Raw genomic sequence first — 25,960 nt, 5'->3', positions numbered from 1 at the left:
GGGAGGAGGGAGGCACAGATGAAAGGAGACTTGCTCCATGCTCATGGAAAGTCTCCTCATGGAGCACATTTTATACACTGAGATGAATGAGGGAAACAGACAGGAAACACCACAATATGTTGGGATTTGGAATTAACTAATCCATGCTGGTTTCTGCTACTAAAATATGATGTTTTTCTTCAAGGGGAAAAAAATGGGTTAGGAATCCCTAAGCAGCCTTTTAGGAAACAAGTATTACAGTGAACTGGGCCACGACATGATAAGGATGTGATTGATTCTGCATCTTTCCCAGGATGATTCCCCATCAGCCATGGCAGAGGCACGGTTCAGAGGCAACTGGAACCTCTGAGCCAGGAAGAGCACAGCTCATGTGCACAGGTTACGTGGGTGACACAAATCAGTTCTCTTCAGAAACGGGCTCAGCAATGCTGAAGCTATACTAAACCCCTGAGGCCACCACATGAGGCTGCAGGGGAGTAATCACCAATATCCATATGGATACTGCCGTGGAGTGCATGGCCTTTTTCAAGGCAGGAGGAAAATCCAAACCATCTAATCAACAGCAGACTACACCCAAGGAGTTCACCCCATACCACCTGAACCACCCTCTGCCCAAGGGAGCACAGGGACACACCTCTCACTCACCAAGGCTGTCAGATTCTTTCTGAAACGACAGGCCAGACTCTTAATTAGGGTGCACAGTCCCAGTGCTGACTTCAGTGAGCTCTGCTGATTTAAATGGCAAGGTTCTGGTATCTCCCAAGTGATACTGGAAGTGAAGAAGAGTGGGGCCAGCCAAATCCTTGTCAACCCTCAGCCCAAGAGGTCCCCGGCTGTGCCACAGCTGGCTTCCCACAGACACTGCTGTGAGCAGTTCTGGGCCAAGGAGAGATGAGGAGGTGCAGCAGCCTCATCTGGCTGCCAGCCAAGTATGACAGCCCTCACTTGAACTACACATTCATTCCAACAGGGAACCAAAGCTACAGGGATTTGGCCTGAGCATCAGATGTGTGAAGTCTTTGAACGAAGTTCCTTTAAACTCATGGTCCCCCCACAGAAAGCATTTGTACAAGTGCCCAATCAAAAAGCATTGATAAACTGAGTCATGACTTCCCTTTCTCTCACTGCAGTGTTCACTATTCCCAAAGGACCAGATCAGAATCCTTCACTCACTGTACTCAGTGACTAATCTCCTTCATCCCTGCGCCAGGAGCTGCTGCGAAATGCTGCCGTTTGGGGCTGGGTGGCACAGAGGGTCCCTGTCCCTGGCTGAAGGACAAGCAGACACACGCAGCTCCCTGGCAGCAGCCTGAGTGACCACCCAGCACACTGATGGGAGCTGTGTTCCTCAGGAGACAGATTTAGGCAGCTGAGCTGTGAGAGAATTGCATATGAGGAGCTGCGCCACTGCCCCAGCCTTTCCCTAGAGGAACACAGGTACCACCGCAGGGAGCTGGGCCAGCCCAGCCCTCCGCTGTGCCTGTGAGTCCCACAGCTCTACCCTAACATGTACCTCATAGGAACATGCTTCTTCACAGGATGTGCTACCATCTGTGCACACATCTGCTGCAAAACGCTTCAACCAGGAGTGCAGACATCCCTGCAGCAACTGCTGTTTGCATCAAAGATGCGGGGAGAGGTTGCCATGAGCACCGAAGCAGCCAGTCATGCCCACCCACTCCAGTGCAGCCCACGCAGGCACATCACATGCCAGGGAGAAAGGCTCTGTGTGGGCTTGCTTTAAGTGCACAGGGAGATCAGCTCTTTCCCTGAGGCCACACTGAGGCTGTGACAGAGGCTAGAGATGGATTCAGACACTATCCTAAACCAGCCATACAACCACAATCATATTCTCTCCCCTGATTTGGGACAAATCTCCAGGTATTCCACAATCACTTTTTACTCCACTAAAAGCAAACACAAACACTTCAGAAAGTAGTAAAGCTTGGTGGGAACAAAACCTCACAGTACATTCCAGTTCTGCTTAAGAAAACAGACACCTTAGAAAACAGGGAACAGCTCAGCTCAGTTTTTCTCCTCAAGCCTGCTTCATCACAGTCTCTGCCTTCAGTATCCAATGAGTGGGAATGGCCACAGTGCACTGCAGGGCTCCTGTTGCATCAGCCGTGCAGGGGGAGATGCGCAGAGCCCACGGGGCTGTCCCTGCTCTGCTGTAGGTGTCTCTGCACACACAATGCCACGGGCTCGCTTCTGAAAAGAACAAGCTGACAAAGGGGGAAGAGCCAGGCTCTGCTTTCCCAGTCTCTAGGGTTTTCTAAGACTCAGCTCCTTCAGTCCCATACCACTCAGTTAATGGCTAGTTAAAGCAGTTTCACACTAATTGAAAACAGGCTTCTGTAAATTTTAACTGTGCGTGTTTTAGCCTGATTTACATCCCTGAACTACAGCACGCTTAACAAAGATGACTTCAGAAGGAAGAAAACACTCCTTAATTTAAATTTGTACTTACTGAGAGCGGCTGTGAAAGTCTCTACGAGAACTGCAGTGTCTCTAAAGCCTGTCTGGGCAGCAGCAAAGTTTTCTCTCTTGCCTTGCACAAGTGGGGTGTGAAGCCAGACCTGGGACACGCTCTGTGTCTGTGCTGATGTGGGCTCTCAACTGTGTATCGTTGCCAAGACACCCGGGGCAGACTCCAAAGCTTCCAGATCTCGCCCTGGCCAAGGCATTTCTAATCAAATGCTCCTTTCAGCACGGCCACGGGCATCACACAGGGCTGCGAACAGCATCGTTTTCTTTGGTTCAGGTAAAGATAAACTTCCATTAAGTGCTCTCATCAGTTTGAAGTATTGCTTAGAAACGAAACATTTTCTATCTGGAATTGTAACCGATGTTTAAAACTCTGTTAGTTTTTTTGAAATAAATAAACTTTCTGCCTCACCCCCCTGCTTTGAGCTGCTCCGAGATCACAGAAACAATGGCAGGATTGAAGTCTGCCCCCAGGTTTGATGCTGAAATCTGCAGTGCAATCAGTTATTTCTGAACAACTGTAAGAATCTGCTATGCCAAAATTTCATGATCTGCAGTTAAATGATTCTTGATGGAAACACAGGGAATTCATAAAATCAACTGCTGCAGCGACACACAATTAAACTTTTGCATTATGGCAACAGGTCCTGAACAGTCGGCTCTCATGGTGCCAAGGTTTATCTCAAAGATCTCACAGTCCAAAATACAAGAAGTGAGAAGTTTCAGAGAGCAAGAAATAGCCCAATAAGAAGAAAACAGAAATCTCAAGTGCAGTGGAACCCAAACTGTCTATCTGAAAAAACAGGACCTCTCTGCTACTTCTCAAATCAGTATTACAGGTGTCATTTTGGGCCCTCACCGTTTTGAATTTGTTGTCCCTTCATAACATGTTAATTGTGTTAATGGCTATTCCATATCTTAGTGGTGTTAAGATGGAAAAGGTTCACAGAGCTCATGGAAGCCTGTGTAAAACCAGGAGAGATGAACAGACATTTAAGAATCCCGTTTTCCATTGCTCCAGTGTTACAGCTGATGCTAAATGCACTCCAGCCTCCTTGTTCAACATTAATCCGTGTTTCTACAGGTAAGTTGACTACAATAAGAATGTTTACATTATGGAAGTCAGATCAAAGCATTTTAAAATGATTGGTATGACTGATCTGACATGTTGTTTTCTTTTTTTCCCCTATTGCTCACAAACAGTTCTGAAAATGACTTCTTGAGTTAGGGTAGGCAACATTTTTCTGTATCTTTCAAATTGTAATGGCATAGAAAAAACACTTCCTGTCCTTTTCTATCATTTAATCGTAAACTAGACCAACTTCTAAAATTCAGATTTCTGCAACAACGGAAATTAATGAATGCTGAATTTTGCTGAGAGGGGTTGCTCAAAGTGGGAAGTGTTGGGGAAGATGAAACAGGAAAGCCTTATAAATATGATTGCCTGACAAAAGATTTTGGGAATATGAAAACTACAGGCGACATCGAAATGAAAGCCATTTTTGAAATACCAGATCTTAGTTACTGAACACCTGGAAAACAATGGTATGGCCGACTGAAGGTAATCCCCTCTTGATTGAACAATACCCTCTGCTCGCAGGCAGGTCCAAGGGTCAGAGCAGACCCTACTAGCTCAGCAGAAGGGGTCCAAAGAGTAGTTTTTAGAATTTAAGATGTAACACTCTATGGTAATATAAGAACTCTTATAGGCTGTATGTAAATGCTATAGGATTTGTATCTTGTATTAGATTGGTTAGTGACAATTAGAATATTCAGTACAGAAGATGATTTATTGTATTGCAACCAGGACTCCAGACACTCTTACTATACTCTACACACATTCTCTCTCACTACTTCTTCACCCTCATTCCTCTCTCTCCCTCTCTCTCTTTACTTACCCGCTTACTCTCTTGCTCTCTTGGGCCTGCTCAGAGCTGCCAGCTGCAGCTCTAAGCAGTGCCCCTGTACCCACGCCCTTTGCAATAAACCGCGTGTTCCAAGATCTGACTTCAGAGATCCACGCGTCTCTCTCCGTCACCATCCGAACCCGCACCGAGCACCCCCCAAAGCTCCCACAGGAAGGATCAAACATTATTTAATATTTAAGTTTTCAGAGAGGATAGACTTTAATTGTCTTCTTTCCTCCTACCATTATGGGCGTGTAAGTAACTTAAAATGAACTCCTTGTACAAGACCACATGTAGTGTGGCTGGAGTAAACAAGTTAAATGTACCCTTCCAGTAGGGCCTCAGTTGCTGACTTCAAATAATAGGGTTGTAAAGGAGAGTGAGAAGCAAAAGGAGACAATGAGGTCAAGGAAATACCACGAGAAGATAACTCTGGTTTTGCATCTGAGTTTTCACACTTCACTGTACTCCCAGACACATTTTGGAAGAAGAATAAACTGCTCTTCTGCCTGCTCCTGGCACTGCATTTGCTTTGAGCCCTGGGGTGTTCTGCCTCCAACCAGCTTCATCACTCAGCCCAAAAGAGATTAAGCGTGAATAGTTCTGCCAAAAAAGATGATCATCTGTTAATAGAACTAGTTCTGGACACCCCAGGGAGTGAGGCACCTGAGACAGCTCATGCTCTTTACACACAGATGCTGAAGGCACATCACTCTAAAGCAGGCAAGGCTCCGTTTCTAGGTCAAATCACTGCACAGTTGGGCCTGATGTCCATAAAATTTAGGAATATAGAGACAAGGGCTACAGGGCACGGAGTAAAGACAGTTTTCCAACAGAGTTAGGATGTCCCAGGATGTGAACAGAGAGGGAAGGGCTCCACACTCCACAGCAAAGACTGGCAAACATTACAATTAAATAAACCGAGCATGTTTAAAAATGTATCTCTCCCATTCACAGTTCCCATGAATTTTTCAGAGGGTCTAAGAAGGTCTAACTCTAAAAAGGTAAATTAACTCCTTATCTGTTCACACTTGAAGATTTTTAAAAAGCAGGCCTGGAGTCTGGAATAAATTCAGCAGGCAGCAATGTCTTGACCTTACATAGGAATATTTTCTTAATAAAACTACGGTTTTATCAGACTGTTTCCTTCTGTTTCCTTTCTGGTGGGTAATGGTAGCTACACCCACCACTTCACTTTGACGTGTGTAACCCAGAAAAGCCTCAGTTCGGTATAAAAACGCCAAGTGATACGTTTCTTTGTTAGAAGATGCCTCGGGGCTCTTGTCGCATTCTTCTAACCACGTCAGGAAAAACGAAATGCATTGTTAACAGCTAGTAGAAAAGCACTACACATTAGTCATTCTTCTCCTGAATGGAAAAGAACAATTTCTCATGAAATATCGTTCCCATTATATTCCTAGATTGCTTTGCTGGGTATCTGCCCTGTCTTTCACAAGCCTCAGGCTGAACATACGGATTCTGAAAGAGAAATTTTGATACTCTTGAAATGAATTAAAGGAAAATGTGGAAGTTCTCACGAGAAGAATTTTGTAAAGAGTGATGCCAAGCAGTTTCTTAAAGTGTTCTTAAAGATTAAACAAATAAAAATCAAGTCAAAATGAAAACCTGAAACTTCTACTCTTGGAAGACATCAAAATGAGAAAATCTGAAATTCACAAATAATTTCCTTTTTCCTGAGCCAAAATGTTGTCAAAATCAGTATTTTATGGACATTTCAATTTTGAGAGAAAACAGCTTTACCATTGAATTTGGTACATCCAGCATCTCAGCCAGAAATGCCAAAACAGAAACAGAAGTTGGGAGACACGCAGAGAAGAAACACCCCCAGCTGGAAAAGCAGAGGTGCAAATGCAGTGTCTGTGTGCCCAGGGTTCCTCCACTGCCCTGCGCCAGCCCAGTGCCTGCTCCTGGCACAGCAGCGTGGCCATGGCACCACCGTCCTGTCCCCACCTGGGTCAGCTCTGGAGAGCCTGGGGATCCATCTGCGATCAGCTACTCCCGCCTGGCTGGGGCTCCTGGCCCTAATGCTGCTTTTGTGGCCCAGCATTGTCCAGCAGAAAGGCTTCAGCTGCTCCTCAATGCCTGTCAGAGCACACTAAGGCTGCACTATAGCTGAGGTTTCGCCTGGTGCCACAGCAAAACCGCGGATATTTATCCGCTGTCTTATTTCCAGTTCGCACTCCTTCTGAGCAGGGCACACAAAGACACGGATAAATGGCAATTAAATCAACCACAATAGGTTGTGTTAACTATTGGTAACTAAGGAGCCACCTTGATCCCTCTCTGCATCTAAGATATTCACCACATGACACCGAGGCCTCAGCACACAAAGACTTTTCAATTTCGGATTAAACGTGTAGCATTGGAAATAGCTCTGGTAAGCCCCAGCAGCAGATTACAGCTGGCAAAGAGGGACGAATGAATGGCTGAGGGAAGTCAGTGAGGATTTGCAGTGGAAGAAGGGGTGAAACCAAAACCACTATTTTTTAAAAAGTTTTACCACCTTCCCATGTTTCTGGCACCTGCAAACTGCCTGGAGGAGAGAGAAATTCTGTGGACTGGCTGTTTTAACAAAGCCTGATTCTACTTGCTGGAATTCCAGTTCTTGAAACAGAATCAAAATCTGGAAAAAAAAATCCCATCCCTTGGGAGACTTAACCAAAACCTGCACCAGTAAGAATGAGATTGAGCCCCAGCATAACTGGAGAAGGCAGAGCCAGGAAAGGGTGTGAGCTCTCCCCAAGAGCACATGTTGGAAGTGGCAGTTTTTAATAGGAAAATATATTTGCTTCTAGCTTGCATGATTGCTTCTTAAAGCATGGCTTCCTCCTTTCAGGATTTTCCTGCAGAAAATTTTGCGAGTTGCTCTCCAGATGATTCACATTTAGTCTTCGAGACTATTTTTAGCTGCTTTTATTTCAACACACGTTCTTGGAGAGTCCCTGCTATTTATGTGGTCGATATTTCCCTCCTCTTGGCTCCTCTGGGGAGAAGCTCCACGAAGCAGCTTTTTGGAGCAGAGCCTGCACATCATTCCTCCTTTTGTGTCTTCCATCTTCCACACAGCAAAGCCAGAGCACTCCTAAGGTTGACAGCAGCAGGTTTTATCACCATGAAGACAGATAATGGAAAGCAAACAAACCAAGGGAAATCAAACACACACCAGCCCCTTGAATGTTTGCAAGGCCATTCTCAGGCTGGTTTGCGCAAAGGTCTGATGATCTGGACACTGAAGGCGTAATCATGCAGCAAATACAAAGCCAGTTGGGTACAACTGAGCACTAAAAAACATGAGAAAATTGCTGCAATATGTCTGGGGTAAACCTGAAACCAAGACATGAAGTCACCTCTTCGTTAGGGTCACACAGCTCTGAAAAAATGGGAGGCATTAAATTATCAGTGTGTCCACAGCCAATATTGACGTAGGTGTACGTACGCTGTTCAGGGTGGACACTGATCTCTTGGGAATTTGTTTTATAGCTTTGACACATATATTATGGAATATAGCCCAAATCACATGCACCTAAATAATGTTTCAAGCCCAAGAGGCAGCTCTGCAAGTGGGAAACTGCCTTGTATCAGCTTTCACTGATTTCTTTCACATATGGGAATAGTGTTGAAGTATAAAATAATTTTTACACTGGTAAAGTCCCACAGATTAAGGTCTGTCTTGCTTTAACTATATCCATAAAAAATCCTTTTGTGTTTCATAAAAGAATAATACTGTACAGTTTCTGCTGCTCTTCCAAGTGTGGTTAGTATTTTTGAATGAGTCTAAATTTTTGGCTGGATAGAATTTGGATTCATGCATGCACACACACAGTCATGACACATCACAAACATTGGGAAAACCAACTAAACCAGAAAGAAAGGAGCTGGAGGCAGAGACAAAAAGCAATTTCAAGGTACTAATGTTAGCAATTGTAATTTTTATCTTTGCTGTCTTCCCTGGCTTACAAGTAAATCTCTACCATCGAGACATTCAGCCCACTCTAATATACAACCCCATCTTCTAAGAGTTTCTTCTATATTGATCCCCAAAGTATGGCTCAAGCTCATTAGTTTATAATCTCTTAGGTTAGGAGGAGCTCCTGGGGAGCCAACATATGGATGTACTCTGAACACAATATCAGCTGCAGGACAGTGGCTCAGGTGGAGCGGGACACACTCTTTCCTTGTGGCCAATATGGCAATAATTAGGGCTGCTCTGTGGTTCAGTAGACTAAAAGATTTGAGAGACCAAATTTATCCCAGAAGTAATTCAAAGAAGATGGAGGACTTACACCAGGAGTCGTGGCCTACTGTGCTCCTCCTTGAAACCCCTGCTTGAAAATATTAGTTACTTGCACACTGAAGTCTGGGCTACTAAACAGTAATTACACAGCTACATGGGAAAGAGTTACCTGATTTTGAGATGATTGGTTAGTATGCTGTCAAGATATGATTATCCTGGATCTAGGGAATACACCGCATTTGTTCTTTGCTCCTTACAAGATGATGATGGCAACATAAAGCACTTCTGCCCTAAATCCCTTAATGAACAGCAAAAGAGCACAGACAGTAGCACTCAGTACCCAGGGATTTAAAGAAGGTAGGAATATGCAGGACAGGCTGACACAGCTCAGTCCTGTCACAGTAGGTCAAAAACAGACAAGGAAACAACTTCACAAAGACACAAGCACCATCCCCCAATTGCACTCAATGCACCACTCCTGACATCACGTGTGTAACCTTACAGCAGGAGAGAAGCAGTTTCTGACCACCTCTGCTTGGCAGCGTAGGCACCACACTTCATGACCATCAGCTCCAAATTTTAGCACTGCAAATTTTTTTCAGCCTTGTAAATTTTATGCCTGTAGGGACGGGAGGATAAACAACACGTGCACCTGTGGCCCCTGAGACACCAGGGAAAAGGCAGAAAGGCTGATGTGATAGGGAGAAACAAGATATCCAAAACTGGCTTCTAGCAAAACACAGCCTGGCCTAATCAGTTAGAACATGCCTTTTGTACAAGGGTGCAGCAAACTTAAAATGTCACCCCGGTGCAGTTTTTTAGATTTGACACCTACCAATCTCCCTAGACCAGCAGCTTCATAAACTAGTGCAGGTAAGCAAGACAGGCATGTGCCTTCAGCACCATCCAGAGCTTTGATCTTTTCCCTGGCTGAGTCAAGGGAGCCCTGCTTTGCTCTGCCTTTCATTTGGGCAGGCTCTGCAGAGGAACAAGGAAAAGCACTCTGGAAAATTATTAGCCTTTGAAATTCAGTATCAAATTTCACATACATGCACAGAAGTAGTGCTGTTACAGATGCTCAGATAGAAAAGCTGGCCCAGCAGACAGGGCACCAGCTGAGACCCAGGTACCTGTTCCCACTTGATGGACATCTTCTGTGACCTCAGTGGTATGCAGGCACCTGGCTTATCTGGAAGCCAATCTGACTCTGCCACCGACCTGGGCCTTGCCCCTGAACAACTCAATTTATCTCCTTCAAACTTGGATGAATAACAATTTTCTAGCTCCCAGAGAAGCTGCAACAGGAATTCATTAGAGCCTGTGAAGCACTTTGATAGTATAATAATGGAATAAGTATTGTAAATAATTTTTATGCTAATTTCTTCATCTCCATAACTCTGGCCTCAGCCTCCAGGAATTTAACTGATCTATAGTATGTGGAATAAACCTCTCAGAAGTTACAAGCCTCCAAACCAAGCTTGCAGATCATTTCCACATCTCCCCACCTGTGTAGGGCCACCCCACACTTGTCCTTCTGGAAAATGGAAAGCAGCTGCTGTGAGACGATAGTGAGTGATAGCCCCAGTGCATTGGGAATTGTGCTGCTTCCCAGAGCTTTGGCACCAGCCTTAGGGGGAAACAAGAAGGATGGCAACCCCCTAAAAAGCCCCTAATGACTAAAACCATGCCCACCTACCTCTCTGGGATGGAGGTGTGTGGGCTGGCTTTTCCTGGCTGGTCCATTGCTGCAACTGTGCTCTTCCCACTCGTGTAAATAAATGTCATTAGTGCTTCTCACATTCCAACCCTCCTGCTGGGCCAGCTCCTGGCAAATCCTTAATTCCAGATAAACCAAAGCACCCAGGTGCTTCAGAACCAGCCCCTTCAGCAGCATCAGGAATAAAGTCCCTGTGCATACTGGTGACACAAGGCCTCCCAGCCACCACCTCCCTGGGAACCCTCAGCATTGCAACCAAGGCATTGAGCACACTGTGCTGAACTCTGCCTCTGTGTCACCCCTTAACCAGACAGCTCCCAATTAACAACCTTGTGTGGGCCCAACCAGCTCTAGACAATATTTTCAAATGTAACCACTGTGAAAGGAAAAAAAAAAATAGGTCAAGGGGATTATCCAGGGTGACTAATGATTGCTGCATGCTGGGTTGAGATGTGAAGTCTGGCTGTGTTTTCAAAGGTGCATAATAATATGTCCTTGTCTGACCTGTGGTGCTGTTGACACTTTTTCTGAGTTGATGCCTTCTCACAAATCCCCATTAGGCTGGAAGCTTGAACGCCCACCATGAATGATGACAGCCGAGTGGAAGGACTATCAAACTTTGCAGAACTCCCATTTAAGTTTCACTTCATTTCTTAAAAGCCAGGCAGCAGAGGCAATTATTTAACTGTCAAGCCCTTTTGGAGTTGTTAGCTGAGGGATGTGGCTGCTGTTCTCAGACTTGGGGCAGGATGTGTTAATTCCATGACAGTTCTCTGGAGCTGGGCAAGAGATAAGAGGAGGGAGCTACTCTGCTCAGAAGAGCTGGCACATATGGTCAGGTGAATGTGCCCTGCCAGCCAGTTTGCCATTCAGACAGTCAGAACTTACAGTTTTATCCTTATTTTACTGATAGGGAGGACAACATGGTATATGGAAGGCACGGTTCAGCTGCCCTTCCCAAAAATCACAGGAGGTTTGTAGCAATAGGAAAATGGATTCAGCTGTTTTCTCTCCTGGTCCTGTGTTTAGCATTAGGGTCCCTCCAAGTACACCTTTCATTAACGGGGAAGTTAGAATTCATTTTTCTTGGCTGACAAATGTTCATTAGCCAAGCGTATCAATTTCTCCACCCTGGTCACAGAAATATGCTCCTTTCTAGCTACAGAAATTGGAAGAAAGGCAACTCAGCTATAGCTCAGCCAAACCTACAGTTCCCCACAGGAACTCTGTGGCAGTAAGTGCTGCAGCAGCCTGAGAGAATGGCAGAAATCAGCCTTTTGTTTCTAGACTAAGACTATAAATATCACCAGTGTAAAGTTTCCTTGACAAACACAAACATATTAGGAAAAGGTTCAGCTTCACTGTGAGCAGGAACTGGGAGACATTTGGTGTCAGACAGCAAGGCCTTGAACATGGGCTGTTGGTAGCCTGGCAAGAGCATGGTGTGATGATGCCAGACTGGGTGATGCTGGGCTGAGACTGGAGCAGGGAACAGCAAGTGCAGATCTGCTGTAGGAGGCAAGACACCTTCAATTCACACACCATCTATTTCAGAATGCCTCAGGGAAATCTCCCAGCTTCAGGAGAAATGTACAGCTGTCCAATAAAGCTCATGAGTGTGGACAAAACTGTGACAATATTAGCACCATCCAGACCTTTCACATTTATACGAGGCATGGGGAAGGGCAGCACCTAGGTACATCCCATAGTTGCCTTGAGATTAGACCAGTTTTAATTCCCAGGCCATTCTACACTGGTCAAAGGAAAGAAATTCCTTGCTATAGCAAGAGCAGAGCTCTATGACTGAGCAGGTATGGCCCAGGAAAGGCCTTTCAATGGGGTCCCACTGAGGCATTGCTAAGTCCAGGCCTGTGGAAGGCTTGAGCTCCTCACTCCTGAGGTACAGCACAGAATGTAACAGACGATCCACTTCTGCCCCACTGTTAGGTCTCTGCCATCACGGGCTGAGAAGAATAATTTTGTACAAATTCCCTGATTTAAATCAACCCCAAAGTGACAAGAGTACTTTTCTTGCTTTTTAGAGAAAAGCCTACTGGAGCTAGCAGTCTGATTGTTCCATAAATCAATTTCTTTCCCAAGTGTAAAATCTCCACTTGCTCGTTCCCTGTCTTTCATCCTAATTAAATAGCGATGTGAAGTAATCAGCAGTATTGTCAATGGCCTGGTGCTGCATAGATACTTCTGAATATACAATATTAGAGGGAAATAAAGCCAATGAAGAAGATTCCCACCCAGCAGCTGTGCTAAGACCAGCAGTGCAGGCTGGAACCGTCCACTGACAACCAAGACATCACATGATTGTGGGGTGAGTCCAGCCAAGGGCCTGCAGTGCCCCATGTTCTGTAAACAACAGGTCATGGAAGGGGCCCTCCCTGTGCTAAATATGACCTTTCTTTACCATTTCAGCAGGGAGCAAAATACCTCTAGTTATATTTCACATTCTATTTCCATAATCTGCTCAAATTAAAACACTGAACTACTCTTAAATGCTGATCTCTGCCCTTGACACTCACCTCTCCCTTCTAATGAATCATGTTCAGTATGGAAGTGTTCAGATGCCATGAGAAAAGAGGTCCTGTGAGGCAGTGAGTTGTCAGCAGGGGGGAAGCTTTGAGACCCCCTGAGTCATCTGAGAAGCGGTTACAGATGGTGAAATGCCTCAGGAAGCAGAAAGGTGTGTGGTCCATGTGGTTCTTGTTATCCACGGGCTCTCGTGCAAGCATCAGGAGCGCGAAGGCAGCCTCAGTCTCCTGGGAAATGGGATGTGGTGCCTCCCCAAGTAGACCTGCACATGCCAGTCCCAGGGAGCCACGCTAACAGAGGTAAAAGGGGGTGTCCCAACACAGTCTGAACTCCTGGGAACTTATTCAGGAGAGTCCTTCCTCTCTTGAGTATCAGTTCCCTCATAGGAAAGAAGACATTGCATAGGAAGGTGAGTCCATGCATAACACAAGTATCTAAGTCAGCCGAAATATGACCATTTCATTCAGTAAATATTGAAGTACTCCTATTAGTGCTTGTTTCCTCCCTTTCTGGTGTCTTCCTTCTAAAATGAAGTGATCCTGTCCTTCCAGGAGAAAGGAAAAGGAACAGCCCCACATGACTGGCACTATAAAAATATAATCAAGAGAGATTGTCTCTTCCTGTGAAGGTTTTTGATCTAGTAAGACTACACACAAGCTAGAGGAAAAGCATGTCCCTCAGCAGCACAGCAAGTAATGCCCTGGCTCTAAGTCAGGAAACATCTGACGATTTTGTTTATGGGGGGAAATCAGTGACCTTCAATAACTGCAGAGAAAGTGCTCCAGGACTTTCCCCAGCTCTAGGACCTTGCCTCATGAAGCACATGGGCAGTGTTATTCAATACATTTCACTGCTAAAACTTTTTTTTGTAAACCAGCAGGGTATCAGTCACTCTTGGCAGGGCACCTTCTGCGAGATCTGAGCACAAACTCTTTCCCCTTTGATTCGAGAACCACGACATGACACAGGATGTCTCCTGATGGCAGTGTTTTGTCAGGGTGCAGTAATCTGAGAAGGCTTCCTTGGAGTTTCTTCACAGGCAAGGAGTTGTACTAGAGAACAGCTGAACTCTGAATTTACCACACAAAACTCCCTTTTACAATTCCTCTAATATCTCACCATTGGCTTGGCAGTGAGACAAGCAGAAAGATTTTAAGTGCAGTTTCAAAACACGATGGAAAGAGAAAGCTGGTGATTTACTCTGTCACTTGACTGACAGCTTCCCAGGTGACAAACGTGGCAGCTCCTGTGGATACAAAAATGCTGTTAGCAAGGAATTTTCCTGCTTCCTTCTAAGCCGTGAGATACTTTTCTCTCATGGAAGATAGTAGTACAGTTCTATAAACAATGAACACCTGCAACCTTGCAGAGCTTTGTTTATGGTACAGTAGAAAAGTATTTTGACAATGGATGTTTAGGATTTTAGCCAATCAACTCAGGGGGTGGCTGATCCTTTGTCCAAATTAGACTATGAAGAAAAAAGTCTATAAAAGAGTTTGTAAAATAATTAAATAGATCAATCTTGCTGCTCAATTCCTGCCTGCTGGATCTTCTCTCCTCTCCTCCCTATGGCTGTGGGATACAGTAATAAGCTCCCACAGCCAGACAACCCTGCAAAGTGTGATTCATAATGGGATGGTTGTTGATCCTTGTGCTGAACAGTTCAGAGGAAAACAAATATCCGTGAAAGGTAATATTTATCTATTAGTCTCATAAAATACTGTGCATTACTGATTTCCATAAAAATCAGATCTCAGAGATGCAGTGAAATACTGACTTCATTCATTATTCAGGTCTCCTCACTTTTTCACAATAATAACTAGTCTGTGAAATATTCTGAGGAGTGACAAGCCATTTTAAATTCTGAAATTCTAAAAACCCAAAGAGATGTCTATTGAAGGTGAAGCTGTAAGAGTTGGAAGGAGAGATATATATGGGTAAAGCTCCTACTGTAACAGTCTCAGAAGTTTACAAGGTGGGAAAAAACCCCAACCAGCTCAGCTGGAACACAGGCTTGTTTCTCTCATGTTCTTGAGTTGATTTTTATCATCTAAGAATCTGACCAACAGTTCTTCATGGTTCTTGAATACCCCTCTCCATTCTGGACATTCCCATCTTCCATGCACTAGACCTTTCCATGATTGTGCCTTAGGGCATTGTAACCATATGGTCCATCTCCTGATGAAAGGGCACATGCCCCAGTTACCCACAATAATGTTCCCCAATGGCATTAGCCTTCAAGGACACAGTAATTAAGAACTCATTGAAGCAACAAACATCAATCATCTTCTCAACACACATATGCCAGTAATAAATGTGGAACAGTTACAGATACAGGAAACTTCCTGTGGAGAACATACAAAAATACTTGAGGTTCTGTCTGTTTCTCTGTTACCAAAACAAGACAAACATCCTCTCTGCTGGTTGAAGAAGGTGGTAGCACAGTCAGTATGAGTAATTCGAGAAGTTCCTCCAATTTTAAATGAGGTCAGGCTTTGTTGGAGTGCTATGAATAAATTTCTACCGTGGGCAAGAAAGTTTACCTAAGTATTGCACTATTCTATACAAATTGGTAGCCAAAACTCTATGATGTATTTACACTATATTTATGTATTTGCTGTACATACCAAAGGGTGCACAGCCTGCAAACGTTCTCTCCTCCAGTCATAATCCTGCTTGGCTCTATGTGGTGCTGCACCAACACACACTGAGAAAGCCTTTTCCCCAAACAGTATGTGGAGTGACCAGAGACTGATGCCCAAAGCTAACAAACGAGCAGGATTCACACCAGGGCTGTCTCCTCACAGACTCTCAGGCTCCATGACTCAGGACAAATCAAAGCCTCTTGCAAAGTCAAACAGTTTGTTATCACAGTCCTATTTACACAGGCTGGCATAAGCTCCGAGGAATCACCCTTTTTGATACGCCTTTTCTGCTTTGTGCATTCCCTTTCCAAATCCTTCCTAGCCCTGGTGGTTCAGACTGAGCCACCAGGTTCACACTGTCGGCCCAAAACATTCATCAGCACTTGCGCAGCTCCCTATCAACACTGCCATGGTTATACTGTTATTCCAACTTAAACTTCCTAGCAGCTTATCATAACCAAGTTGGAAAACAAGCCTGGGATCCAGGGTACACATCCACCCAAACAGGCTGCTCTGTCTCATGGCCTGTTCCCCAGCTGATGCTGGAATCAACTGGGTGTTTACAGCAACAGCCTGGGTAAAAAGGTGAGCCAAATAGCAAATTTGGCAAATTAAATCCTAATTAACAAGGCCTCTCAGGGGCCTAATTAATCTTGCCTAGATTTCTGTAAATTCAGAAAACATAACAATTGACAGTTTCTCTTCTATTTCTCATCTGCAGCTATTAGAGGAAGGACAGTTTTACTCTACTTTAACCAGTGACAAAACTGGTTTGGGTTCTGCAAGGAAAGAAATGATCTCCCTGTTCCACTGAGCTTAGGATGAACCTCAGCAGCCTCTTGTTGGCATGTAATCGCTCAACAGAAGCTGCATTTCTCTGCATCCCCATCCTACACAGGGCCTCTGTGTCCCTGACTGAAAGAAGGTCAAATAGTCCATATCTCATCTTAATTTTTAATCGCAATTTCATGCTGTTTTTTCAGCTGCTGGAGGCAGTGTAGCACAAATCCCTCAGGAGTAATTCCTAGATACTCTCTTGCAGACTGGCCTACTTTTTCTTCCTGTTCAGTTACAAATTGCTTCTCTGAGCCCAGATGTGTGACAGTGCTGGCAAAGCCTGCCTCCACCCAAACAAATACATTCTACACTGCAGCATGTTCAAAAACAAACAAACAAACCACATTTTGATTCTTCTCCAGTTTCTAAAAACAGACAGGATAATCAAGATCTTATTTTAGCTCTATGAGCCCAGTTGAATATGATGGTTTAATTTTAAACATTTCTGTTGCCTCTGATGCAGGACAGTGCCACGGTCCCCCTGTGGCACTTCTGTGACACTCTGACACCAGCTCACAGCCCGGCCAGGAAAACCTGGGGGGGACACCTGAGTGAACAGGACAGAGACCACATAGTTTTGTGGGGACTTTGGACCAGCAAGAGCTGGGAGTGACATGAGAGACGAAGGACATGAGAAAGGTGTCCTGGAGCTTTTATAACTGGGAAAAGTATTGGACAATTTCATGAACTGTCTGGGTCACTTTGGTGACAATTCTTGAGGCTACTGAAATCATGTATTTGAACCCTGAAATACTGTCTCAGCACAGCAACAGCTGTGTGACAGAAATGACTCCTGTAGGATTTCATCTGTGGATGAATGTTTTTATTTTAGTGGGAAAATTTCTAGCAGTACATGCAGCTATTGTTTTGAAAAATGGAAGAAGCTACCTTCAAAAAACTACACTGTTCTCAGATTCATCAGAGAAGCTAAAAGGCAGAAAAGAAGCAGCCAGATCCTTTTTATTTGCTTGTGCAATGAGGGATTTTGCTGGTTTTATCAGCTAGAACATCCCTCTGTGGTTGACTTTTTCTTTACAGTTTCATAATAATCTGGAATCTTGGCTTTATCAACCAGCTTTTACATGTTTACGTAAAACTTTCTTCTTCTGAAAAAAACCAACAACCAAACCCACAAGCAAACAAAAAGAAAACAACCAATTTAAACTGATATTATTTACTTAAAAAAAAATCCTATATTTCAATTTCACAGCCTTATCACTGTAAATATTCCAAGAAGAAGAAAGACAATTATGAATTGTCCCACAATCTTCCATAAAGGCAGCAGAAATTTCCCCAAGCAGCAAGGAGAAAAGATACAAAGTAGAATAAGAAATTAAAAAAAAAAAAAAAAAAAAAATCAAGAAAGAGGGTGCCAGTGTCAATTTATGAACTGGAGGGCAAAGATTTCCTTGTCACACAAGTGTCAAGAAACCCAGTGAATGCTGTGCGCCCAGCCCTCATACAGCTACTTTTGTTACAGATATTTTGGTATTCCCAAAAGCCATGTATCAGAGCCAGGACTTGTCCACCACCCTCTCACCCAGCAGTTGCATTTCTTTCACAGGAGCTTCAGAGCAAGGCGAGTGCTGTCATAATATTTCTTTGCTTTTCTTGCTAAGAATGCTGCACTCAAGACACAGCACAACTTAAGGTGGACAGATTTTCAGTACACCAAACAAAAGGCAAAAGGCACTAAACCACAAAGCCATACTTACCTGAAGGATTAAATCAATAGGGATGTGACTTTCTCAATAAAAGAGATCAACTTTTAGCTTTCAGTCATTTCACAGCTTCTACCTAAAGACTGTGCCACAGCCTAAATTGGTTTATCCAAGGATGGGAGGAATATTTTGCCATGGCAACTGACAATTTCAGAAAAAACACCCCCAAAACTGTGCTCTGTCAGAAAATCAGCAGATTAAAAGGTTGAAGATAATGCCTCAGAAGGAAAAACTAAGGTTGAGACAGAAAACGTCTATTAAACAGTGGTTCTGCCAAAGAGAGAGGTGACAGGCTTCAAAATGGTAAAGCTTTGAATGCTATGCAAAACTCTACCTAGGCCACAGAACAGAAATACTAAAAAAAAGAGACATAGATAACAGTAAGTGTACAAAATTACTTTCCTATGGATGCCTGGAAGGATGCTCCAGTTGGAACTTCATCTCTGTTGCTGAGTCACAGCAGTGAGGTCTGAACCAGGCAGTCACACTTCCCCCTGTCTCAAACCACCCAGCCAAATATAGCCCTAAGAAACAGTAAATTTTGATAAGACCCTGTGGGGAGTAATCAGTCTTTGGCCCCTCACTGATTCATGCTTCTATTACAGGAGATCGGTGGTTCATCTGCAAGAGCAGGTGCTTAAAATTTAAACCAGCTAACTGGCAGAATTTGTACAAAAGCACTGACACAAATTCAGCCCAGATGCTGGATTCTCACAGGGCACTATCTGAATCAACACTTTGCACTGGGAGACTCCATTCTGAGGGCTGTAGCTTCTCTACCAGGTCACCCCCCAGCCCTGCTGGCCTCAGACACTGGGAGTGCATTTGGGGTGTTGTGGCAAGAATTGGGTGGGAAAACATTTCTCCAGCATGCAGGCTCTAAGATCTCAGAGTATTTTGTTGCCCAACAAAGGATGAGAAAGTAAAAAGCTCAGATTTCTTTCTGAAGAAAACCCAAAACACATTTTGAGAAAGAGAACTATTTTTGACCAGGCCAGAGTGTTTCACTTCTTTTGAGTTATTTTACGTGTGTTTTATACCACAACTGAGCAAAAATGAGTCAGGGAAAAAGTAATTTCCCATTTAAAAATGTCAGTGTGTGATGTTCCACCAAATCAAAAATTCAAGCTGGTTTCAAAAAAGAAAATAATCCTCAATCTCTTTTATGGCTGTGTTTGGAGAAGTTGGCACTTATTTTGTTGAAAGGTGCCTGCCTTGCTCCAAGTGCAGAACTGCTCATTCTCAGTACAGCAGGTCTTCAGGGCAGCATTTCAGAATCAGCTTGAGCAGCCAGAGAGGCAGGTTATTTATATGCAGGTGTTTTGACCAAGGACAGTTATTTTTGCTTGTATGCACAAACATAAAAAATAAAATTCAGAATATCACCAGGTGAAAGCAGGCAATTTCCATGTAAATGAATCCCAAATGGGGGCACACTGTGTTCTTCATTGCTCTTGGTAATTGCTCACTGGGGGTTTCTCAGCAGTTGCAGTTAATGTTGCTTTTTGATGCTTGAAAAAAAATAAGAAAAATGAATTGCTGAGTGTTGCCTGTAGAGGTTACAATAAACTTCTCACTGGTGCAGACAGTGCACTGCCTGTGTGAAATCCTGCCTAGGAACAGGCACATTTTCCTCTCTATAACTGCATGGCTATACATTAACAAGCTTTTCTCCCACCTTACCCCTCCAGCGAGGGATTCAGACAACAATGTCGGGAACAACCCCAGGTGTTGATCTAACACTTGCCAGGGTCTAAGAAGTGTTTCTACTGATTTCAGCAGGGTCTGGGATCAGTCCTTAGTCTGGACCTCACAAAAGGCCAGCTCTGGAGATGCTGAACAGAATTATTTCTCAGGGGATGCAGCAGAAGCTGAGGGGAAGGAAAATCTGGCAGATTTAGGAGCAACAGATATAACACAGACTTCTAGATGTACAGGTCCCATGGTGGCACCAGGACACAGGAGCCCCCCAGCAGCTTGGCAAGGGGAGCAATATGCAAACATGCACTGTGTGCATGATCTTAGGGTGGCAGAAACACCTCAGGTCTCAAGCACAGGGAGGGGAATCTTCACACACAGACACTGAGCATCTGCAGGGCTGAAAACACAATGGGAGCCAACAGTGACTGAGAGCGTGTGGGTGGTGGGGAAAACTGGAGGCTGATAAGAAACAGGGGGGGAAAAAAGCTTCAGTTTGATGTATTTAATACTGCTTGTCCTTACCACACAGACTGGCTTCTTCTCTTGGCCATTGGTTGAAAAGGTATTTCCATCTCAACCACATCTTATGTGCTTTTTCTGTTAAGATAGGAGTGTCTCTGCTAATGCTGCCGCAGAAGGTGGAAGGAAAGACGTATTTCACATTAACACAAAGGTAACACCTGCATTTGATGTTAGGAAAAACAGTACCAAGAAAATCCTTCTAACAAATGAGGTCAATTATTCTGCCCAAGAACACTGGTAACTCGATGGTAAACGTGGAGTCATTGCTTCAAAACACTGAATATATGAGATGAAAATTAAAGATATTCTGGTTATAGACTCTCCTGCTACCTTCTTCCACAGCCTAGTGAAAAACCCATTTGGATCACAGTGTTTTTGCAGTGCAGAAGGTCCCCTCTGCTCTGCCACAGGTGTCAGCAGATATCCTCAAGCAGCTAATGGGGAAAAAAACCTTTTTTCAGAAGCTGGTGAGGGACTCCTAATTGCTACTGAAAATATTTTCAAAGCAGCAGATCAGCCAGCAGTCCCAGCTTCATCCCAGAGGCAAACACAATTTATTTGTCATGTTTCAACAATTTTTCTGCTGTTCATACAGTGTAATTAATCACTTGGCAGGCAGGGGAACACACAGAGGACTGAAAAGGCAGCTCATTCTTTGATATGCAGCGATCATCCTGTACTTTGGTAAGAGACAAATTCACTCTTATTTAGAGATGGGAACAGGAAAGAAAAGGTACGTGGCAACTCAATACAGCAACAATCGATAAGAAACAAACAGCTTGGATTAAAACAAGGACCCTGCCGTTATTGTACCTTACATCATGCTCTTCCACTGGGTTTGCATGTATGGCTTTTGGCCATTGATTCCAGATGAAAAGGCAACAACTCACAGGTAAAAATAGTCTGTCCCTTCACAAGGAGCACTCAAAGTGCCCTGCTAGCTGATGGTGAGAGGCTCTAAGATCTGTCACTCAACCCCCCCCCTTCTGTCATCTATTGGGGTGATCTAGATTCAGGCTCCCTTCAAATTTGAGCAGCCAAAATACACCAGGTAAAGAGTTCACAAAGGAGCTCCTGTTCTGATTCCCTTTTCCCTAAACTTAGGTGCTCAGACAGAAGAGCACCTAGACCAACACCACTGCTTCTCAAGGCCTGCAATGCAAATCTTGGCCAGGGAGCTGCAGATGCAGCCAGCCTAATTCCCTCTGAGTCCTGTGGCTAGTGCTCTCAGCTGGCTGGGTGCCTGGGAAGGCCCGGAGCCAGCCATTTGGAAATGTGAGACATAGGCACTCTGCTTTGTTTGAGCTGGCTGAATCAGGGTCTGGGTTTTCACACACGTACTTCAGCTGTGGATTTTGTGTTGGTTACCATCTCCAAAAGGCCATCCAAGGGCTCTGAAGTGCTACCAGATGCCTGCCACAAAGGAAACTGGACTAGGGAGACTTTTGTCTCCCTTCAAACTGAAGGCAAAACAAGAGTTGAGGCCATAGCAGCAAACACTGGGAAAGGAATTTGGGATTGATAAATTTGACTTCTGGCAAATTCAGAGTATTTCTATTATCTCCCTAAAGACTGTGAGAGACAGAAATTATACTAATAAACAGCACTCGACTGAAGCAGTGCCTCAAATGGAGCACATTCAGACTTTAACCAAATCAACAGACTCAACTCACAGATGCAACAGGTTTATTTGTAGGTCCAAAAGCTGAAGGGCTCTAAAATTGCTATCTCCGAACTGCAATCCCATCCTCCTTAATTTCTTTGGACCAGCTGTCTCTGATCCATAGAGAAAACACACTCTGCAGCCTGAATCAATGCTGATGGAAGTCAGTGGGACATCCTGTAGCACCAAGTTACGCTCTTTATGTCCTGCATATCACATCTTAACAGCTCCAAGGCAGAGCTCTCCATTTGCCTGTGATGTCACACACACAGCCTCTCAATATAGGCCATTAGGAACCTTCCATGGAATAGCCTTTACATTTTGAATTGCATACACAATAGGATTTTTTTCCTGCTTTTTTTTTGCAAAGTTATCAGACATTAAAAGCTTGTCAGTTTTTGCTCTTTGTTTACACTGAAGGAAAACCAAAAGTAAAATCAGACCATTTAGAAAATGTCAAATGAAATGCCCCAAGCTCCTGGTATCAGGGGGTTTTATATATCCCTTTGAATTAATTGCCAGTTGGTTGTAATTAAAGGTTGGAGGCTTGGCAGTTTCTTCTTCCCCATTTGACTCAACATATACAAACAGATAGATCAGTTCAGCACCTCACGGTGGCTCCTGCCACTTCATCCCACATCCTGAAATTACCTTCACCTCTTCAGTTTGCTGCCTTTGGGCTTCAGAAAGCTAGAATACAGGGAGGGAGCTCTTGGGAAGGGAAGAAAAAGTGAAAGCAGAGGACAGGGGAAATAACTTGTGACAAGGATAAATCTCCCTTTCAAGTCATCGTGTGAATGCAGAGACAGCATAACAATGAACCCTCTCAGTACCTGCCTTTGTGTAAGCACAGCCCCTTGGGTGGAATAAAAAAGATGCATTCCCTTTTAAAATATCTATTTGTACCATCACAGCAGTTGTGTCCTTCTGCTGCCTGGGAATTTGAGTGCACCTGAGAATCAGACAGATACTGGGGTGAAAATCAGATTAGACAGGCAACTACCATTTGTGCCAATGGGAGCTGCCCATAAACTTGGTAACAGCACCAGGAATTCCCACTCATTAAGGTCTGGGAGATGCAAGGACAGCTCATATGTTTTCCGTATGTGCTTCCTTGGGAACGGGGAACAAAGGTCATGAATGGTGATAATCTCAAATCCACTTGAACCCCAGTTCTCCTCTGCTTCATCAGATTGAAAACTCCAACTTCCCGCCACAGCAGAGGATCCTTAAGGCAGGAGCAGAGGCTGTTCACGCCTTTTCCTAGTCTTTAGCTGACATCTAGCGAACAGTTTCCAAACTGCACCTGGAGGACCTGCAGATGGGAGATGGAACTAGCCCCTCTGGAGGGCAGCGGTGCCACAACAGCTCACCTGGCCTGGACAGGTGGGGAAGGACCTGGTTCTGCTCCCAGGTTGTACAAATCCTGCACTGGTTCCATCAAAGTGGGCAAACACTGCAGCAGGACCCCACTGCAGTGGTACCACCCCCTGCAGGGACCATCCAAGAGGCTGGTGGACATCAGGAGTGACCAGCAAGGCTTCCACCACAGCAGTGTCACATCAGCTCTTTCTGAACAGGGAGGGTCACCCTCTGCCCCCTCCCTCTCCCAGAGGCACAAATCCAGCACTCAAATGGGAAACTCAGCAGCTGCTACCAGGATTAGCAACTGCAATTCCCACCCTCAGGCTCTCCTGGAGGATAGATGGCAGAAGAGGTGCAGTTTGCAGAGTTTTGCAGTTTGTCTTCAAGAGCTCTCCCCAGCACATCTTTGGGTGACAGCAGATGTGAAATCCCTGAGGAATACAGACCCAACTGTCACCTACATTTGGAGTGTCAGAACCAGCCTGCAATGTCTGCATAGCAACAGGGGAACATGGAGTGTGTGCAGAGCCTGTTCATTTTATAACCTCTATCAGCTACTGCAAACCAAGGAGTTTGGTTTATGGCATCTGTTAAGGTAACCAAGCAACAGTATGGTGGGTATCTGTGGCATCACTTACAAAAACCAGGGGGTTAGAAACAAGCAGAGTGGTGATGGACACTGAGGTGCAGGAAATGTCTCTATTTTTGTAAGGACAGTGGAAACCATTCTGTGTAACAGCACGGAGTGGCGTTACACCAGTTCACCAGCACACTTATCACATCCTTCCTCAATACATGAGAATTGTCCTCACACTTCACCACCTGTGAAGGTAAAATGCTTTTCCTGTTGATTTCAGTATCATTTGCAGTCTCATAACACCACTGACACACAGTCCTCCTCTAAATGTACAATGCTAACTGCACCTTTAATCTTCAGAATTTACATGGGTGGAGGTGATTAAAACCAAAGTAAAGCAAAGGAGGGACAAAGAGATGCCAGAAGGAAAACTTAGCACTGTTCTGCTTCTTAGACTGCACAGACCCTGGCAAATTAAGGATACAAATGAGAACCCTTAATGGTTTAAAAATATGCTACACCCACCAGCCAAAATACTATCAAAGGTTTCCAACGGTGTATTGTTTCAGCTTCCCAACAGCTGTTGAGTCCCTGTTTATTATCTGCAGAAGGTCCCTGAGGACTTGTTCACCTACAAAGTTTGACTGATTTAATTAGACACAAATCAGTGTTTTCCACTTGTGAGGTGCCAGCGAGCTTGCACAGGGATCTCCCTTGCAGGCAGGCAAATACTGAGGCTTGTAAGAGGAACACTACCTAAATGCTGTATACTCTCCCACCAGTTAACCCGTGTTAAATGCAGCTAAAACAGTATAGATGGCTTGCTAACAGCCATGAATCTAGGAAGGAAGGGTCAATAGGCCAAGTAAAACAACAGCATTTACAATGATCCAACTACACATCACTCCAGAGGCTTCCTCAGTCTACTAACATGAGACAGAATTAGTGCTTCTCTTACCTGGTAATAGTAATCAACATATTGTGGCTCGTAGTGTTGGGGCTCAGCGTTTTCAGGAGACAGGACGTCTTTTAGTAACTCTTCACAGCCTGGCAAAGAGAAACAAGAGGAAATGGTCAGGCCAAGAGTTTAACTTCCATTACAGGGACAATGGAGGAAGAAACACTGGTTTGTAGCCAATCTGTATGCACAAAACCTTGGAAGGCAGCTTTGGGATTTATTTAAGTAGGTATAACAAAACTCTGTCTTCAGAGTTCTGCCCAGCACACATTCAACATGGGGAACTTGGTAAATCCAATTATCTCAGCTTGGCTTGTTAAACTATCCTGTGGGATACAAACCCACCTCTAACCAAAGCCAGAACCCTGGAGTCAAACACTGGATTTGCAGGCGTGGCATGAGCTAGTGACAACTACACATTAGTGTCAGTGGAGCTGCTTCTAATTTTCTCTGGTCAAAATGACAAAGGGGCAATACCTAAGTGTCACAAATCCCCCTTCAAAAAGAGCTCTGTCACAGAGTGTTTGGTGTTTGGCAAGCAAATATCTATGCGCTGCAACCAGAGATTTTAAGCTTCTGTGTTTGCTTTTGTTAACAATCACGTTAAGAGCTGGAAAAATCAATGTCTGTGTTTCCCTCAGTCCTTCTCTCATCTGAAAAGATGAGACAAATACAGAAGCACTGAAATCACCAAATGCCTCGTTCTCCATTAATTACCAGTGACTGCACTTGGCAGGGTGAGCTGCAGAAGGCAGTAATGTCAGGCCAGGTTATTTTAGAACACCCAGCTCACAGTCCTGGGCCCAGACTGTGTGAAACCTTCTCAGCATGTGTTGCGCACTATCCTACTTGGAAGCTGCAATTGCTCAGCAGTTATTCCTCCCTTCCATCCCAGCACTAATGCAATATATTTGGCTGTGACATTACACATGGATACCAATCACAAAGCAGGCGAGCCAGAGAAAAGAGGGTGATGGAAGGAAGTGTGAACTGAACAAGTTTATACTATTAGCTGATCTTCTCTCCTGGTTTTACATAAAGGAATAACATCTGTAGGGATG

At 44.4% G+C, this 25,960-nt stretch overlaps 1 protein-coding gene across 1 annotated transcript in view; it reads right to left on the bottom strand.

Annotated features, from left to right (window-relative positions):
- The window catches only part of RAB11FIP4 (RAB11 family interacting protein 4), a gene marked incomplete at both ends in the record, with an annotated part of 114,817 nt that overhangs the window by 39,712 nt on the left and 49,145 nt on the right, over nucleotides 1-25,960 (bottom strand). The window contains one exon of the mRNA XM_082294199.1: nucleotides 24,900-24,988. Coding sequence (XP_082150325.1) covers nucleotides 24,900-24,988 — 89 coding nt within the window. The remainder of the gene's footprint in view (nucleotides 1-24,899; nucleotides 24,989-25,960) is intronic.

Source organism: Coloeus monedula (genome assembly GCF_965178545.1).
Source record: "Coloeus monedula genome assembly, chromosome: 19".
Lineage (NCBI taxonomy): Eukaryota > Metazoa > Chordata > Aves > Passeriformes > Corvidae > Coloeus > Coloeus monedula.
This window is presented reverse-complemented; position numbering and strand designations above follow the sequence as displayed.